General features: G+C 38.8%; 2 protein-coding genes across 5 annotated transcripts in view; one reads left to right on the forward strand and one right to left on the reverse strand.

The window, feature by feature from the left end:
• Positions 1-19,445, forward strand: part of LOC133523605 (regulating synaptic membrane exocytosis protein 1) — a 244,393-nt gene that overhangs the window by 167,479 nt on the left and 57,469 nt on the right. For all 4 annotated transcript variants that reach the window (XM_061859274.1, XM_061859276.1, XM_061859275.1 and 1 more), the window contains exon 6: positions 18,634-18,787. In XM_061859274.1, the coding sequence (XP_061715258.1) occupies positions 18,634-18,787 (154 nt within the window). The remainder of the gene's footprint in view (positions 1-18,633; positions 18,788-19,445) is intronic.
• LOC133523602 (uncharacterized protein K02A2.6-like) lies at positions 9,946-14,538 on the reverse strand. Its single transcript, XM_061859269.1, has 2 exons — positions 13,099-14,538; positions 9,946-13,051 (listed from the first exon to the last, which is right to left on the reverse strand). The coding sequence occupies exons 1-2, from the start codon at positions 14,376-14,378 to the stop codon at positions 10,129-10,131; spliced, it is 4,203 nt and encodes a 1,400-aa protein (XP_061715253.1). The 5' UTR covers positions 14,379-14,538; the 3' UTR covers positions 9,946-10,128.

Raw genomic sequence — 19,445 nt, forward strand, 5'->3', positions numbered from 1 at the left:
TAAATAAATTAAATAGGAGTATAACTAACATTAGTAGGTAATTAGAGGTCATTTAAGTATTACGTGGATTGAATTAAGATTTCGTATACCAAACTATAATTGCGTACTTTTTTGTGTTTTTTTTTTTTTATTTGACCAATCACGTTCCGCCGCGCTTCCGTAGAAAAGACTAAACGGGCGCGGGGCGGGACTACATAGTCGCTCGTTTATTTTTACTAGTACGAGTACATAAATAGTATAAATTATGTTTGGTTTGATAAAACCTCTTTGAACTAACATTTGAAACCTAATAGTTGGTTAAAAAAAATGTATTACTCGACCAAATTAAGAAGGCTCCGTTTCCATGTATATTATTAGCAATCAGTTACCTTCTTAACTCAGTCGGATAATACAATGAAAACGCACGAGTGTTATAATCAGGGATCGGAACCGGTTTTTTGAAAAAACATCGAAATAACCATATATTTCGGTTTATTTTATACTCTAAATGTAGGACTCAGTTGTGTTTTCAAATAACGACTTCGTATTATTAGATTGCCTAATTAGAAATGAAGTAATTAACAAAGAACGAAAAAATACCGTTTTCGTTCCCATACAAAAAATACCGGTTTCCGATCCCTGGTTATAATATACTGAAAAAGCACGCGTGTTTAATATCTAGGATTATGAGCCAAAGATCGGTGGAATAAAAACGTCGTTTTGAGCAAGTGTGTTGAAAAACACTATTGTACGGTTTCAACTGTTGTTACTCTGAGAGTACGTCTGAACAAACGGAGAGAATGGTGAGAGTATGTAATACGCTACATGCAGTTTCTTAATTGATATATATTAATTGCGTACGGTAGGTATTTAACTTTTTAGGGCTCCGTAGTCAACTAGGAACCCTTATAATTTCCCCATGTCCGTCTCTCTTTCGGTCCGCGACTTTGCTCCGTGATCGTTAGTGCTAGAAAGCTGCAATTTGGCATGGATACATAAATCATGAAAGGCGACAGAACGGTATTAAAAAAATCAAATAAATTTTAGGGTACAAAAGGTTTTTTTTTTTGCTTAAGCCGATGGTGTATTGTTGGATAGGTCTTTCAAAACGAAAAGGATTCCAACAACCATATTTTGACACAGTGGTAATTTCAGATATACGAGTAATCGCGCCTCTAACTTTTGAACCATGGGTCCAAAAAAATATGAGAAATATCGTAAACCAAAAGCTTAGCGAACGAACTATAAAGCGAAAAAACTATAGCGAGCATGATCGGTCTAGCCGTTTTTGAAAAGTCTTCTCTTCGTAGTTAAAAGACGTACAACGGCCCGATTCAAAGAATGATTAAGACACGTTCAAGATCTTGGAAAGCTCTTTAACCTTTCGTATGCTTAGGAGCAGATCTGCTCCATATATATTCAAGCAAATTCAACTTAAACATGAAGATATCATAGTTGCTAAATAAATGGCAATTTTTTAACAAGCGCATACGAAAGGTTAAAAGATCGATAACTAAATGACATCAAAATTGACGTTTATTTTGATTCCGCTATGATCCCAATAAGATCTATCTACGATATATCTAGCCTCAAAGTGATTTTGGTTGCCCGAATCGAGCTGCTTCTATCAATTATACGACATATAAACGATATCTAAATGATAACTTATCTAAACCAGAGCTTATCGTTATCGTATCTCATTCTTCGAATGGGGCCGCAAAGCGCTGCGAAGGTATCTCCCTTATACTTGTAATGTACATATAATGTACATGACACTTACTAATAGCCCACGTATAGCCTATTAGAATAATAGTAACCTAATGGTAACTACAGAGCCCTATACAGCAGCATGGCCACATATGCTCTTGGCCGATTTTTTTATGATAGCTCGTGACGTCATGATGGCATTCTGATATGAGTTTTAAAATGCAAGCATTTATATTTAAGCAACTAGATATATTTACATATATTTTTCTCCTACATAAGTATATGAATAAAATAGTGTAGTCTAAAAGTTGGTTTACCCAAGTACTCGATCGTTTGGTTACGAGCGTCCGTTGATTGTAGGGCCCTTATTCGCAAAACGCTTCGTTGTTCATATCGTCGCTCAGAGCGCTACGTGACGCGTCTGGAATTCACAATGTTGTCATTTCTAACTCATCAAAACAACGGACACAAACGGCTTCCTATCTCATGAACATCGATAAAAAAGCTGATATTGCAAAGCAAATTTATTTATTTATTACCCTAACGCCGCCCTTACAATTAAGACTATACTTGCAATACTTGCATACTTCGTAATCCGTAATTTATACAACGATACCATATCTCCTACAAAATCGATTAAAAATATTGATGTTCGGCCCACTTATTGTCGTAGTTATTATTCTCTCAAACAATTAATTATATACATAATATACCGTAAGAAAATTAACCATAACATATATATGCCATTTACTAATTCGCTACCTATTATGCCAGGCTATCGAACGATTTATATTTATAAGATAATAATCATGGTTTTAAGTAACGCTACATGCAAAGATGGCTAACACACCTAATACGCAAAACAAATTAAACATATATTACCAAAATGTTCGTGGGCTTCGAACAAAATGTCTTGAGATTTATAACAATATTTTACAAAATGATTATGATTTAATATTCCTGACCGAAACCTGGCTACAGAATGATATTTTTGACACTGAATTATGCGATTTTAGATATGATGTTTTTCGCTGTGATAGGAACCTGCAACTAACGAACAAAAGCGCCGGCGGTGGGGTAATGGTGTGCGCTCGCCGTAGCCTCTGTGCCACGGTGCATCGCGAGTGGTTATGCGCCGAATTCGAATCGCTGTGCATCATTATCCCTGCCCGCGCTCTCGGAACATCAGTTGACCTAATTACGGCGGTGGTATACCTGGCGCCGGATGAGGATAAGTTGCCGCTTAATTTAGATACAGTAAAATCGAATATATCGCGAATGGTTGGCATGCACCCGACATGTAATTATTTATTATTAGGGGACTTTAATCTGCCGTGTATCACATGGAACAATGAATTGGGGTTTAGCTTGATAAATCAAGGAAAGACTGACTATCAAAACGCTGCGTTGGCATTCGTAGAAGACATGCAATATCTAGGGCTGACTCAACAAAATTTTATTGCGAACTCTTGTAGTAATATTTTAGATCTGTGTTTTAGCAACCTACCGCTATGCGTTACACAAAGTCTGCCTATATCTAAGTTAGATAAATACCATCCGTCATTCACTGTCGATATATTAGATTTATACATTAAACCGCTCAAGGTTAATAAAAATCGTCGTTTCAACTTCTTTAAATGCGATTACGGAAAAATTAACGACTATTTAAAAAACATAGATTGGGTGAACATTTTAAACACAAATGACATAGACTTAGCAGTTAATATTTTTTATAACAAACTCCAAGAATGCTTCTCGTTATTTGTCCCCGTATCATATCCAAGCAAAGAATCTTATCCAATATGGTATAGTTCTGCTCTTATTAAAATATTGCGTGAAAAAACAAAATTACATCGTAGATGGAAAAGATTGGCAAACCCACGCGATTACGAGGAATTTTCCTTGCTCAGAGCTAGGCAAAAACGCGTACAACATGAGTGTTTTCAACGTTTTACCCAGAATACGGAATCCTATATAAGGCAGTCTCCTAAAGTTTTTTGGAGGTACGTAAAATCTAAGCGAGGAGGCTCGCACTACCCAAATTGTTTCCAATTCGATAATAGGGTAACGGCGGCTATTAACGCGGGTATCAAAATCGACGTCTAACACCGCGGTGTTTACAAATACTCATTTTGCAAGCAAACAGATCTATTCCCTAAGAAATAAAGCATACACAAAACAAGCTCATTCATTGGTCTATCGTGCCCATTAGTGTGCATTTGTGTGAGTGTAACAAAAAACTCGCGATTCGTCAGTTTGTGCGACGGCGGCGCAAGAACCGGTTGTTCCATACAGACGCGTGACACCACAGGTAAGTGCACTCCAATCTTACTTAGTGTTTTACGTAATAGTTATGGCAAATAAACTAGTGCAATGGCTTTTAAAAGGTTGTGTATTGTTTTCTACACGATTTTGAATTACTTTTAACTTAGTTTTTGACCGGGAAATACGTTTAAAATTGAAAATAAAATACAGCGGTGATAGGCGCCAATTATTTCTGTGGTAAGTAATTCCGTGGTATGCCACGGTAATAAAAAAAGTGGTAGTTTTGTTATTTACTCTTTAGTTTTGGTACAAATTATCAATTTTATAATTTCTTTTATTTATTCCAATCTTGATCTATTCACGCTATTAAAGAGCTATTTCCGTGGTATGGAAAGTATTCAACCAACCCTTAATTTTTGACAAAAACTTCAGCACCGATTTCCTTGTTTCTATGGGAACCCTTAATCTGTCAACTTTTTTTTATTTTGAGTTAAAACCTAAAATTTACTTGCCAGTTATGTGATTTTGTCTTTACAAGAAGCTTGTAATATACGTGTTTGATTTGATTTGAAAAACCATCTGTGTTTTATTCTTTTTATGGGTCGGAATTAGGTTTAATTAAACTCCAAATTAAGCCTATTACCGATGGTATGATCAGATTACCCTCGGTAATAGAATGTATAGAAATCTATTACCGACCCAGAGAAATATCGAATGGGTCGGTAATAGGCTCTTAAAGAGTTATCTATTACCGAGTGACTATTTGGTATTGTATTGAAATATCGCATTTAGGGTACCGCAAGTACAGATTTCGTTGATAAAATTTAGACTTCAGTTATCATTATCAGATTTAAATTCTTCTGTTTTCTGATTCAGTTATTACTCTGACAAGGAAGGGTACCCAACTTCCGGACAGTTCCGATTAATTTTTTTTTTATATAATTTTATTTATACAGTAGTCGAAAATCTCAGACATGATTTTTTTAGCTATAAGAATCAGCAATAAGAAAAGTACTGTGATTTGTTAATTATAAACGGGTAAATTATAACACATAATATGTGAGAGACTTTATTTAACTTAATTACCTTATCAAAAATATTAGAATTAAAAATTTTCATGTTTTTATATATAGTCGAAATTTTATGAGGTGGACGTTTACCATTTCACTGTGGTAAACTTCCACTCAGGTAGTAAACGTCCAGCTTATAAAATTTTGACTATAATTTACGCTGTGCCTTATGAGAAAATGTTACTTACTTGTTTTTTTTGTGCAGCTAATTGTCAGTAAGACACATTCTTATCAATGTTTATAGCATTTAAAAATTACTTTATTTAATAACAGGCAGGCCTATTTGTCATATACGTCCTTAGTAAAACTTTATTAACAATAATTTTTGTTGTTTTACATGTAAAACATTCAACTTATAACTTGTTATACAGGTACTCGTGGGTACTTGGTAAGTTAACTATTTAATAGTATTTGATTGTGCCAAAGTGTAATTATAATCTCTTCGAATATATCTCTTATTTTTAAACATACTCCTATAGTTTTATTTTTTATTTTTGTGTCATTATTAAACTTAATGACACAAAAATAATATACAGAACCCACGTCGTCATTATTTTTTTAACCCTCGGTATTAGGTTTCGAATTTTGAGTTTGGTTTCTATTAACGAGTGCAGAAAAATCATGCCCATTGTACCCTCGGTAATGAAAGCTCAATACGCGATAATAGAATCACAGCCTGGCCCTTGCCACGGTAATAGAAGATTTGGTCATTTTGGCTTCAAAAAATATTTTAATACATATAATAACCCAAAATGAAACCAAAAACGTGTGAAACGGAAAGTTCATTAAATGCTCTGATGAAAAAAAAATATTCCTGGCTGTTAGACAGCATTGATACCCTTAATTTTTGGATCTCTTTTGAAAAGTTCCTTAACTACCACGGTAATAGGTGCCTTTACCCTAATCATTATAGTGGGGGTAAAGAGATATGTAATGCTTTTAATGCCTTCTTTGAAAGTGTCTTCGTCCCCGCAGCCTCTTCATTTAATCCCGAGAATAATCCTCAATACAGTTCCGTTCGATCAGCAGTTGTCATAACGGGTGAGTCTGTGTTCAAACACTTAAAAGCACTTGATAAATCCAAAGGACCTGGCTGTGATGGCGTCCCGCCAATTTTCTTATATTCTTGTGCCGAATCACTTGCATTTCCTTTATCAATCTTGTTTCAAAACTCGCTAAAGAGCTGCATTTTCCCTACTATTTGGAAAAAAGCCCACATTATTCCCATTCATAAAAAAGGTTCTAAGTCTAAAATTGATAACTACCGACCCATTTCTATTCTCAACACCATTGGTAAACTATTCAAGTTAATTATTTTTAATCATATTTATCCCCTAATAAGTCGCGGTATCTCCAGCAGGCAGCACGGATTTCTTAAAGGTCGCTCCACTGTCTCTAACCTAGCCTGTTTCACAAATTTTGTTCTTACTGAAATGGAAGGAGGTGGTCAGGTTGACGTGATATACACGGACTTCGAAAAAGCTTTCGACCGTGTAGATCACGCCATCCTGCTCTCAAAACTACAGACGCTTGGAATACATGGTGACTTACTCCGGTGGATTCAATCATACCTCAGAAATCGTTCACAAGCTGTTGTTCTGGGGGGTTTCAGATCTGACTATATTGCAATATCATCTGGCGTGCCCCAGGGCTCTCATCTTGGCCCTCTCTTTTATAACGCGTACATATTTGATATAGACAAATGTTTCACAAATGCTCACCATCTATTGTACGCTGATGACAAAAAAGTTTACATGCGTGTTAAATCATTAGCTGATTGTGAGCTCTTGCAAAGTGACCTTACTAATCTTATGAAATATTACCTAGAAAACAGGATTACAATCAGCATCAATAAATGTCAATGCATTAGTTTTAGTCGCAAAAAAAAACCTATACATTTTTCCTATCATTTTAACGGCATCACAGTCCAGAGAGTCGATGTAGTGCGGGATCTGGGGGTGATGCTTGACACCAAAATGACTATGAGAAACCACGTTGACCTAATAGTAAATAAATCCTATCGTAACCTTGGATTTTTAATGAGAACCTGCAAACCATTTCGTAGTTTACTAAGTTTAAAAATTATTTATTATGCATACGTACGCTGCGTTCTTGAGTACGCTTCCCCTGTTTGGTCAGTCTGCTATTCCACCCACAAAGACCGCCTCGAACGAATCCAGAAAAAGTTTATTAACCATTTAAATTACAAATTTAATAATTCATTTGCTTCTTACTCTGACAGCTGCCATGAATACAATCTTCTTACACTTGAAAATAGACGCAAGTTGGCAGACATGAACCTCCTTTTTGATATCGTTCGAAGCCGTCTTGATTGCCCTGAGCTACTGTCTTGCATATTATTTCGAGTTCCTAAACGTCGCACCAGGTATACCACCCTCTTTCAAGTCCCACTACACTCCACTAACTACGGTGCAAATGCCGTACTATCTCGCATTCCCCATCTTTATAATCAAGAATTTGACTCAACGGATCCTTTTAATGGCCCTAAAAATAAGTTTAAAAATGACGTATTAGATATATTACTTAACAAAAAAAGATGAATATAATAATTATTTTGGGTTTTAATAGGTTCTAAAGATTAACCAAATACTGTTGTAATTGTTAATCCTATATTATACTGTAGTACTCATCATTGGCGTCTTGGCATAATACAAATTTTGGTATCTTATGCAAGGGATGGTCCCATGTAGTAAGTAAAACAGTTACTTTACAGGAGCGCTAAATAGTGATCTTTGGGTAAAAGCGTGATCACTTAAATTATTTACAAGAGCAATATAAATAAATTAAATCAACTATTAACGTTAATGCACACCTATCAACTTTATGCAAGCATGTGTACCTACCTCTAACTTCAATTTTCATGTTGATTATCACCTACTGTTACTGTTACTGTGGGCTTGCACAGTTTCACTTTGATTATTACTTTGTTTAACTAATTATATTTGTATATTATTTTGCACCCAACGGATAACTGTTATTGGCCTAATACCATGTAAAAATACCTATGTAAATTGTATATCTACGGCTGTTGTTGTCCTGAATACCAATAAAATAAAATAAAAAATAAGTAACTACAGAGCCCTATACAGCAGCATGGCCACATATGCTCTTGGCCGATTTTTTTTGTTAAGCAGAGCCCGTCACTGGGTGCATACGCAGCAGGAGGAAGTGGTGCGATAGTGAACTAAAACAACGTCGTCCTTTAACACTCCGTGTATTTCCAAAATGCACAAATGTAAAGTCGTCAATAAGGACATTAACATTAAGTAAATAACTTATAATATCGAGAGTAAAATCTAATGAGATGTTTACCGGTCGATCCGTGATAGCAAAAAAAAAAGAATGACAGCGCACAAGTTGCCAGAGCCAAAATATTCTAAAGACATCTCTATACGAGCATGTCAATTAATAAAGTGTGCCATTGACTTTCCAACACTTCCCCTCAAGGGCACACTGTTATCTAAATAATAACCATAGTAGAGTCAAATATTTCAAAGAGAAAACTAACATGAAACAACTAAATTTGGCTCTACCATATTAAATGTCACAAATAAACATTGAATGTACATTTAAAACAAATTCATATTGACTCTACCATATACTAGTAATAATAATAAACCTGTTAGCTTTTTATACAAAAAAAAACAACAGATAAAAATACTTAATATAAATTTAGAGTACAATCACAACTTACTTTATATGCTCTAGTTATTGAAAGTATTAACAAACGTTCATAGCTTTGATAAACTCATTATGCTTAACTCTACCTAAAGGTTTTGTCAAAACATCGGCAATCATTTTGTCTGTAGGCAAATACTCTACTTTAATTACATTTTTAGATATTAAATCTTTAACATAATGGTACCTTATGTCGATGTGTTTCGTTCGCTTATGACAGTATTCCTTAGCTTGTAAAAGCTTTTGAGCACTTTGGTTGTCATTATATACAATACAATTAATTTGTTTAGGCAAAATCTCAGACAAAAGACTCTTAATGAATGATACATCTTTACATACATCAGATATTGCTAGGTATTCTGATTCACACGATGACAAAGAGACACACCTTTGTTTGCGAGACTCCCAATTAACTGTACAATTTCCCAATTTAATGACATAGCCAGTATAGGATTTTCTGTCAGTAATATCATTGGCCCAGTCTGCGTCAGTATAAGCATACATAGACCAATTCTCATTCTTATGAAAACATAGAGAATAATGAATTGTACCTGCCAAATAACGCAATATACGCTTAGCTGCTAACCAATGTGACCTATCGAAACAATTGTTAAATTGGCTAAGTTGGCTACATGCATATGATATATCTGGCCGTGTACATACAGACAGATACATCAAGCAACCCAAAAGTTGTCGATAGTTAAAAACATCATCCTGCAAACAGTCATTATTTTCAGATTTTACAAGTTTACAGTTAATTTCCATAGGTGTGGCTGCGGCCTTACAATTTTCCATGCCAAAACGTACAAGTAGTTTTCTGATATATTCACTCTGATCTAGAGTCAAAGTTCCCTTAACTTTATCCCTAGACACATTTATACCTAAACAGCTCTTAAGCGGACCTAAATTTTTAACATTAAATTTACTTTCTAAAATGTTTAACAAATTTCGCTTAATCGAACTGTTTTGGCTGTAAAACACATAAAAGTCATCAACATATAAAGCCAAAATCACTAAATCATCCTTGTTACTTTTTACATATACACAGGGTTCACACTTGGATTGAGTGAAATTATGCTCACTAAGTAAACTATGTATTTTACAGTTCCACATTCTACTTGCCTGTTTGAGGCCATAAATGCTTTTCTTTAACAAACATACTTTATTTTTATTATTATCACTGAAACCAATAGGCTGTTCTGACCAATCTCAGACCAATAGTGATAGATACGTGGGGTGAGACAAGTGAAACTACTGCTTGCTGTTAGCGTACTGACGTGTATTCGTAAGTTAGCGCGGTGGGTGTGTGCGTGAGCACACATACATATGCAACATTCCTCCCCTTAGCTTACATACACGTCTAAATTATACTTAAATAAGAATAACAAAGGATTACAACAACCTATTGCTAAAAGAATGGCTTGTAGTTAATCTTGGGTCGATTGCGCTTTGACCGAGAAGTGGTAGGCACGGGATTGTTATCAGCGGGGACTTCAGAATCTCGAGTCTCGGGTTCAGTGACCGGGCCAGGCAGGGCCTCCAAGAATTCGTCATCTTCTTCGGACTGGCCTCCGGGGATGGACCGCGGCGGCGTTGCAATAGGCTCGGCTGATGACGTAGGCTGTGGATCTGGAACCAATTTCCACTCTCTTTCCTCCCCCGTGCTATTAGGCTGCCGTTCCTCGCTCGGCGCTGGCGAGAGCGGGTGGGCCGATGATGTGTCATCGTCCTGGATTTCTATGTCTTCATCAGAGTAACTAGAGTAAGCGCAACCGTGCCCTTTATCTAACACAATTTGGTTTTTGTGTTTTTTAAATGTTTTGAAAGTAATATTGTCTTTTACTATATAAACAACTTTGCCAACTTTTTTTACAATTGTGCCTCGGCACCACTTAAATTTACCATTTGCCTCGAAGGCCTTAAATAATACTAACTCTCCTCGAGAGAAACATTGCGCCTTACGGCACATTGACGATTTATTCTGTAAACACTGATTTTTTCGTACAGTATTAACGAGCGCCGGAGATGAGGGTGACGATATTTTAGGGTTAATTAAATCTAACCGAGTCTTTAATTTACGTCCATATACCAACTGAGCAGGCGAAACCCCCGTTGTAGTGTGTACAGAATTTCTGTAGTCAAATAAGTATTTCAACAGTCTTTTCCACGAATTCTGTACCCCATTGCCACTCAGTATACTGGTTTTAATGCCCTTTTTAATTATTTTGACGTAGGACTCCGCCTGCCCGTTGCTAGCCGCGTTATATGCCGGTGATGTAACATGTGAAATCCCGTTTAACATACAAAAAGCCTCAAACTCGCGCGACGTGAACGACGTACCATTGTCGGTTACCAATGTATGTGGAATTCCAAATCGTGACATGAATTCACAAATTTTTTCTATAGTCGCTAAAGATGTCATAGTGGTTTTCATATTATAGACTTCTACCCATTTTGTATATGCATCTACTATTACTAAATATGAGCTTCCGTTGATCGGTCCTAAGAAATCACAGTGTATCCTGTGGAACGCGCACGGCGGGTACTCCCATTGCGCGAGCGGCGCACGCGCGGGGGAGGGGCGTTGTTGTATACATATGGTGCAAGCACTTATCAATCTTTCTAAAGCCGCGTCTACTCCCGGAAACCAGAACCTAGACCGAACTTCAGCTTTTGTTTTTACAATGCCTAAATGGGATTGATGTACTTCGGCTAAAATTACGCTTTGTAATTTTGCTGGAATAACCACTTTGTGACCTCTCATGACACAGCCGTTTTCATAAGACAGCTGTAACCGACATAAATAATAAGGTTTTAGGGCCTCCTCTGATACCTTTTTAGGCCAACCGTTTAAAATAAAATGGATCACTTTTTGCAAAATAGTATCTCTTTCCGTGTGCTGTCGCAGCTCGGTTAATGTCACCGGTAAATTACCATCCACAACGAAATTAATGTATGAGGCTCGATCAGGAATATCAGTTGTGGCGGTTGCGCAGCGCGCGGCCTCCCCCCGCGCCCCCGCTGGCCCGGGAAGACAGGCTCGAGATAAGAAATCTGCATTGTTATCCGCGCTCCGAACATACTCGATTTTATAATTGTAACCGCTTAAAAACATAGCATAACGTTGAAGCCTGTTTGCTGACACTTCTGGTATGCCGCGGTACGGTCCAAAAATCGACAATAGGGGCTTGTGATCCGTACGAAGGGTGAATGGTACCGCCCTGCCGTATAAATACTGGTGGTACCTTCGTATCCCGAATATAATGCTAGTTGCCTCTTTTTGAAGCTGTGAGTAACGCTTCTCCGCAGCATTCAGGGTGCGCGATGCGAATGAAATAGGCCGCTCGGTACCATCAGCTTCAATTTGAGACAAAATCGCACCTAAGCCGTGTGGTCCAGCATCAACGGTAAGAACTATATCCGCAGCAGGGTTAAAATGTGCTAACACTTGCTCAGAAGCCAAACATTGTTTAATAGCCGCGAATGCCCTATCATGTTCTTCTGTCCAGCACCATTTAACCCCTTTTTTTAACAAGTCATATAGCGGACTCAGGATGGCCGACGCATTCGGCACGAAACTCCTATAATAATTCACTAATCCTAAAAAGGATTGTAACTGTTTTTCATTTTGCGGTATTGGAGCGTCTAACATGGCTTTGACTTTAAGCGGTGATTTATGTAAGCCATGCTTATCTATCACGTATCCTAAGTAATTTACCTCATCTTTAAAAAATTCGCACTTCTCTTTTTGTAACGTGAGGCCGGCTTCTTGTAACCTTCTAAGTACCTCGTTCAGCCTAGTTAGGTGCTGCTCGGTGTTCTCGCCCGTGACGAGCACGTCATCGAGTAGACACAGCGTGCCCGGAACCCCCGCAAGCACCCCCTCCATGGCGCGCTGGAACACGGCGGGCGCCGAAGAGAGACCGAAAACCATGCGAGTATATGTAAACAACCCACGGTGAGTATTTACACAAGTTAATTCTTGCGACTTTTCGTCTAACTCAAACTGGTTATAAGCATTAGATAGGTCTAATTTCGTAAATTGTTTCCCGCCGTACAGCTTTGCAAAAAGTTCGGTTACAGTAGGTAAGGGGTACTGGTCAACAACCAGCTGTTTGTTTACGCCCGTCGAATAATCAGCACAAATCCTTATCGCCCCGTTACGTTTTAATACCGGCACAATAGGTGACGCATACTGCGAGTGGTCGACCGGTTTTAAAACTCCTAATGATAATAATCGATCTATTTCCTTATCGACTTTGTCCCGTAGGGCGAATGCGATCGGCCTCGCGCGGATAAAAACTGGTTTAGCGTTTTCTTTTAACTGCAAACTGACTTTATATTTATTAAATTGTCTGGTTTAGCGTTTTCTTTTAACTGCAAACTGACTTTATATTTATTAAATTGTCCTAATTTATCGGAAAATACTGAGGTGTAACGTTTTTCCAATTCTCTTATTGTATTGCTAGTTTCCTGGTTTTGACCACAATAACGGACAGGCGAAATTATCGCAAGCTCTAAATTGAAACGCGAAATAAAATCGCGACCTAGGACATCGGCGCCTGCTTTACGCACTACGTAAACTTTAAGCGTATGAGTTTGGTTTGCGTAAGTGACGGGTAGGCGGACTGCCCCCAAACATGGAATGTTATCACCCGTAAACGTAATTAACCGATTCTTTGTAGCTGACAATGGTACATCGCTAAAATGCTTTTTGTACGTATTTACATGCAACGCAGTTACGGCTGCTCCTGTATCTATTTCCAAATTAATTGGACGGTGAAACATTAAAACTGTTTCAATCATCGGTTCCCCTTTGTTTGAACGGATATTAAATATCTTATAACACTCACCGTCATCGTCATCGCCCTCATCCACGGCGTTCACTGCCATGAAATTCACACTTTTACACATCCTTTTTAGATGCCCTGTAGCTTTACACTTTTTACACCTGGATTTCGCGAAACGACACTGCAATGTTTTGTGATTATAGTAACCGCACACTTGACACTGCTCTTTTTTACCGTCAGCGCCGCCGGTATTCGCGGACGTACTGTCTCGCTGTAGCGTTTTTTCAACCTTGAACAGCTGATCCTGGGATATTTGCACCGGTTGCGATGCCGCTGCCCCCGCGCGAGCACAATGTACACTTTCAGCCAGCTCGACGGCCTTGGCTAGAGTAAGCACAGTAAGATCCCGCGCAAAGAGCTTCTCCTTCTCCGGACCGGATGACATTCCCATGACGAATTTGTCGCGAAGAGCTTCTTCCACATTGCTAAAACCACAATATGCAGACAACCCGCGCAACCGTGCCGCCCATTGTGGAAATGTCTCCCCTGACTGCTGTGTAGCCGCGTAAAATTTGTACCGCTCGCCGAATCCACAGCGCTTCGGAGTGAAGTGGTCGTCCAGCAGCTTGACGATATCTTCGTATGGCACGCTCTGCAGCTCCTTCGGTAACGCCAGGTCCGCTGCAAGCTTGTATGTGCCGTCGCTGAGTGCGCTAAGGAGGATCGCTCGTCTCTTTTGGCCCCCAGCATCTTTGGTGTCGTCAATATCATTCGCGATGAACCACTGCGCAATACGTCCTTTGTATGTCTCCCAAGACTGCGTAGTGTGGTCGAACGAAGACAATAAGCCGAAAGTAGCACCAGACATTTTTCGTTATTTTATCTTTTTTGCTATGTGGGTAGTCGTCGCCAGTGATAGATACGTGGGGTGAGACAAGTGAAACTACTGCTTGCTGTTAGCGTACTGACGTGTATTCGTAAGTTAGCGCGGTGGGTGTGTGCGTGAGCACACATACATATGCAACACATATATACAGTCTCATTAAGGTCAGCATTGAGAAAAGCTGTTGCCACATCTAGATGGTCAATGTTTAAGTCTAACTGATTAGCTATACAAAATAAAATTCGCATTGTCGAGTGACGGACAACAGGAGCGAACGTTTCGTTATAATCAATGCCTTCCCGTTGGGTAAAGCCCCTGGCGACTAATCTTGCTTTAAAACGATCAAAATTACCAGAAGCATCATATTTAGTTTTATAAACCCATTTACATTTTATTACATTTTTACCAACGGGCCTATCTACCAATTCCCAGACATTGTTTTTAACTAGAGCATCATACTCACTTTTCATGGCATCTAGCCATTGCTGGCTATTAGAGCCACTTACAGCTTCTTCATAGGTAATGGGTTCATCAGTCGATGGAGAGGGACCATGAGCGAGTAAGGATAAATCATAGTCTAAATACCTCGCAGGGAGTACATTACGCGTGGAGCGAGACGATCGTTGTGGTGTAGCGTCGGCCACAGGACGAGACGCTCCATCACTTTCAGCTGCCACAGGGGGAAGGCTCACTGGTTGTGGGCCGCCGGCACCTGGTGAATCAGCTGTGCTGGAGTCGCTGCTCCCAGTGCAGTACTCATCAGTTTCTCCACCTGAAAATGATGATGAATCTCTGTCAGATAAATTCAAATTATTCTCATTATTATTATCATTGATTAAAATATTATCATTTAAAATTTCATTATTAATAATTTCATTATTTTCGATTTCATTATCATTATTTGAATTTACTTGACTATTCTGACTAGAAACATTACCAATATCACAGATCTCATTAGAAATATCATTATAAGTTAAAATGCTATCACTCGTGGAAAGTTCTTGAAAGGGGTTTGTACACGGGTTGTAAAATCTATTCTCAATAAAAGCAACATTTCGAGATTTAATAACCTTTGTGGGATCCAAAGGATCAGCTAAGCGATAGCCTTTAGATGTATCACAATATCCCACAAAAATGTATTCCTTTGCCTTAGCATCCAATTTATCTCGCTTATGTTCAGGTAACAATGAAAAAGCAGTACAGCTAAAAACCCTGAGGTGTCCAAGGTTGACCTTTTTGCCAGACCAGACCTCCTCAGGTATACGTCCAGCTAAAGCCGACGTGGGAGATCTATTCTTTAAATATACAGCAGTCATTGCTGCTTCTCCCCAAAATCGTTTGCTGAGACCTGAATGCTGTAACATGCAGCGTACCTTATCAAATATAATGCGAAAAGTCCTCTCTGCTACTCCATTTTGAGCAGAACAGTAGGGAATAGTGGTCTGGTGGATAATACCATGTTCTTTTAAATATTGTGTAAATTTAGAACTAGTAAACTCTCCACCATTATCACTACGAAGGCAAAGGATAGGCAAACTCTTTTCTTTTTCTACCATAGCTTTAAAATGTTTAAAACAATCAAATACCTGTGATTAGTTCTTCATTATGTAGGCAAAACTCTTCCGGCTGTAGTCATCCGTGAAGGTGAGCAGATATTTTCCTCCTCCATGGCTCGTCTCAGGCATTGGTCCGCAGACGTCAGTGTGCACCAGCTGTAGTAGTTGCGTTGTTGTACTGTTACTAGCCTTAGGGAAAGGCTCGGCCGAAAGCTTCCCCTTAATGCATGCTTCACAGTTCTTGAGGTTTTTATCCTGAAACAACACACCACATGCATCCCTCAACTTACACATCCCAGCTGAGTGCAGGTGACCAAGTCTAAAATGCCACATGTCCATCACAGACGGGGTAGAGACGGCAACTGCAGCGCTCGGTGCGACCTGCCTGGGTTGCAGGTCCAAAGAGTGCTTCCTGTTAGGATTATATCCCTCAGCCCTAGACACATCCCCAGAGAGTTTATAGATTCCATTAACACAGTTAGCTATAGCCATATAGTCGCTAGGTGCTTTATTGAGACTATGACCCCTATCATAAACAAAACACCCATCATTATTAAATAAAACAGAATGACCATCTTTACATAATTTAGACACAGAAAGTAAATTTGCGGATAAGTTGGGAACTAACATGACATTTTTAAAGGTTCTCACCTGTCCATTTAAAGCAACACTAAGATCTCCAGTTTTGGAACTTGACATTGTCTCGCTGTTAGCCAAACTTATGGATTGCTTCTTTGTATCCCTTATATTGCTGAGCAAGTTTGGATCATTAGAAAGGTGAGAAGACGCTCCTGAGTCCAAGAAGACATCTGTCCGGTCCTGGGCGAAGAAAGCTGCAGTGGCGGTGGCAGACTTGGAAGAATCCCTTTGTTTCCTATCTTTCTTATATTTAAAACACTTGGGCTTGATGTGACCGACTCGGTGACAGTATGTACACTTAATCTTGCTTGTAATGTATGCTGTTGTCGAGCTCCCGTTATTCGCAGACTTCCTTTGCGCCTCTTGAAGAAGACGAGTACGCACCAGGTCGCTTTTCAGCTCTTCAGAAGATATACAATACGTTTCTAGGTTGCTCACCAATGTGTCATAGTCTGCCGGAAGGCCACTCAATAAGATTTCGGCCACTTCTTTATCTTCGACCACCCTGCCGATGTCAGCGATTTGGTGAACTAGGGACATTACATGTTCAATATATGTAGCCATGTCTGCATGCTCAGTGAAATCTACCCTGTGTAGTTGTCTTAAAAGTAACACTCGCCGATACAGCCCTTTGTCCTCAAATATGTCCGACAAGTTTTTCCACGCTTCTTTAGCTGTTGTCGCAGTCCGAACGTATTGAAATAAAGCCGGTTTTATGTTGAGACAGACACGTGCCAAAGCGCGCTGGTCGCGCGCGGCATCTGTGCCCGTCAAAGCCTCGTCCGACTCCCTGTCTATTGTGTCCCACAATCCTTCCGTGATCAAAATCATCTTCAATGCGAACTTCCACGTTAGATAGTTGTTCCCGTCCAGCTTCTCGATGACGGGAGTGCCCATGACGACATTAGTGGCATTTACAGCCATCGTGGCAATTTATGTCAAAAATGTGTAGAATTAACGTTGTAGGACGACGTAAGAGATTATATTTTGAAGGTTTTGCCACTCGATCGACAGCCACTTACTAGATGGATCACGATTTCTCCTTTTCTCGTGGTATGCTGGGCATCTTAACCTGTTAAGCAGAGCCCGTCACTGGGTGCATACGCAGCAGGAGGAAGTGGTGCGATAGTGAACTAAAACAACGTCGTCCTTTAACACTCCGTGTATTTCCAAAATGCACAAATGTAAAGTCGTCAATAAGGACATTAACATTAAGTAAATAACTTATAATATCGAGAGTAAAATCTAATGAGATGTTTACCGGTCGATCCGTGATAGCAAAAAAAAAAGAATGACAGCGCACAAGTTGCCAGAGCCAAAATATTCTAAAGACATCTCTATACGAGCATGTCAATTAATAAAGTGTGCCATTGACTTTCCAACATTTTTATGATAGCTCGTGACGTCATGATGGCATTCTGATATGAGTTTTAAAATGCAAGCATTTATATTTAAGCAACTAGATATATTTACATATATTTTTCTCCTACATAAGTATATGAATAAAATAGTGTAGTCTAAAAGTTGGTTTACCCAAGTACTCGATCGTTTGGTTACGAGCGTCCGTTGATTGTAGGGCCCTTATTCGCAAAACGCTTCGTTGTTCATATCGTCGCTCAGAGCGCTACGTGACGCGTCTGGAATTCACAATGTTGTCATTTCTAACTCATCAAAACAACGGACACAAACGGCTTCCTATCTCATGAACATCGATAAAAAAGCTGATATTGCAAAGCAAATTTATTTAAATATATAAGAGATGCAATAATAATTAAATCACAAAATGAAATAATAATTTGAAATGAGTTCATCAATTTAACTCAGGCCCGACTTTAGTAAGTCCAACCTTAATTATGAGAGTCAGTAACAGTATATGTAACGCTAAAATGAATGAAAGTTACTACTTACCTTAAAGTGTATATTTTTAGGGTATCACCTAATAAAAATACTAGGTGAAGATTACGAATTGTATTATTACCTATTAGGTATAACATTTTCCAGCTATATTTGCAGGTGTGTAATTAATTTAATTTCTACGATTGCAGGGAAGCGGGTAAGGCGCCGTCGCGGGCGGGCGCGTGCCGCGTGTGCCTAAAGGCGCTAAAGCCTGGCGAAGTGTTCCACACGTGCAACGGATGTCAGCACCGCGTGTGTGAGGACTGCTCTTCGTACTCCAAGCCGGCGGAGAACGAGGAGGCGGTAAGTTTCTATTCGCTCTGTGCGATGTTATGAAGATGTCTTATGTAAATACATATACATTTTTCCTACGCTGTGCACTGTCGTCTCTAACTACGCTCGTTGATTTGGAATCTTTCGCTTGCTCTGATTCCAATATTAGATTTTAAATAATTCTTAATTATCAAAAAAACGCTTATAGCCCCTAAGAAGAAATGAAAAGCTAGGTTTCAATCCGGTTTGGACGTCGGGTTTTAAACCCTGGCTCGTACCAATGAGTTTTTCGAAACGTACGTTTGATATATCATTTGATTTTTACTAGTCGGTTTTGGGTGAAGAGAAACATCGTGAGGAAACCGGAATAATCTCAATAAGGTTTTTTTCCCTCTAGGTTGGAAGGTCTGAAGCGGTAGCAGTCGCTTTCGTAATAATTTCTTTTCCAATCCGATTCTTGGGATTGTCGCCAAGCGGACTCTAGGCTCCCATGAGCTATGGCAAAAAACCAGGACAACGCTAGGAAGATAATGAAGATTTTTTTATTCTAATTGTAAGAATTATACAATCCAGTTACACGAGAACTTAAAACTACTAAAATACCTACACTTATTTTACATATTAGTTGTTAAACAAACAACTTTTTTCTATTTTCATTAAACAGAGACATACCTACTACTTACTAACG

This window comes from Cydia pomonella, chromosome 12 (assembly GCF_033807575.1).
Source record: "Cydia pomonella isolate Wapato2018A chromosome 12, ilCydPomo1, whole genome shotgun sequence".
NCBI classification, from domain to species: domain Eukaryota; kingdom Metazoa; phylum Arthropoda; class Insecta; order Lepidoptera; family Tortricidae; genus Cydia; species Cydia pomonella.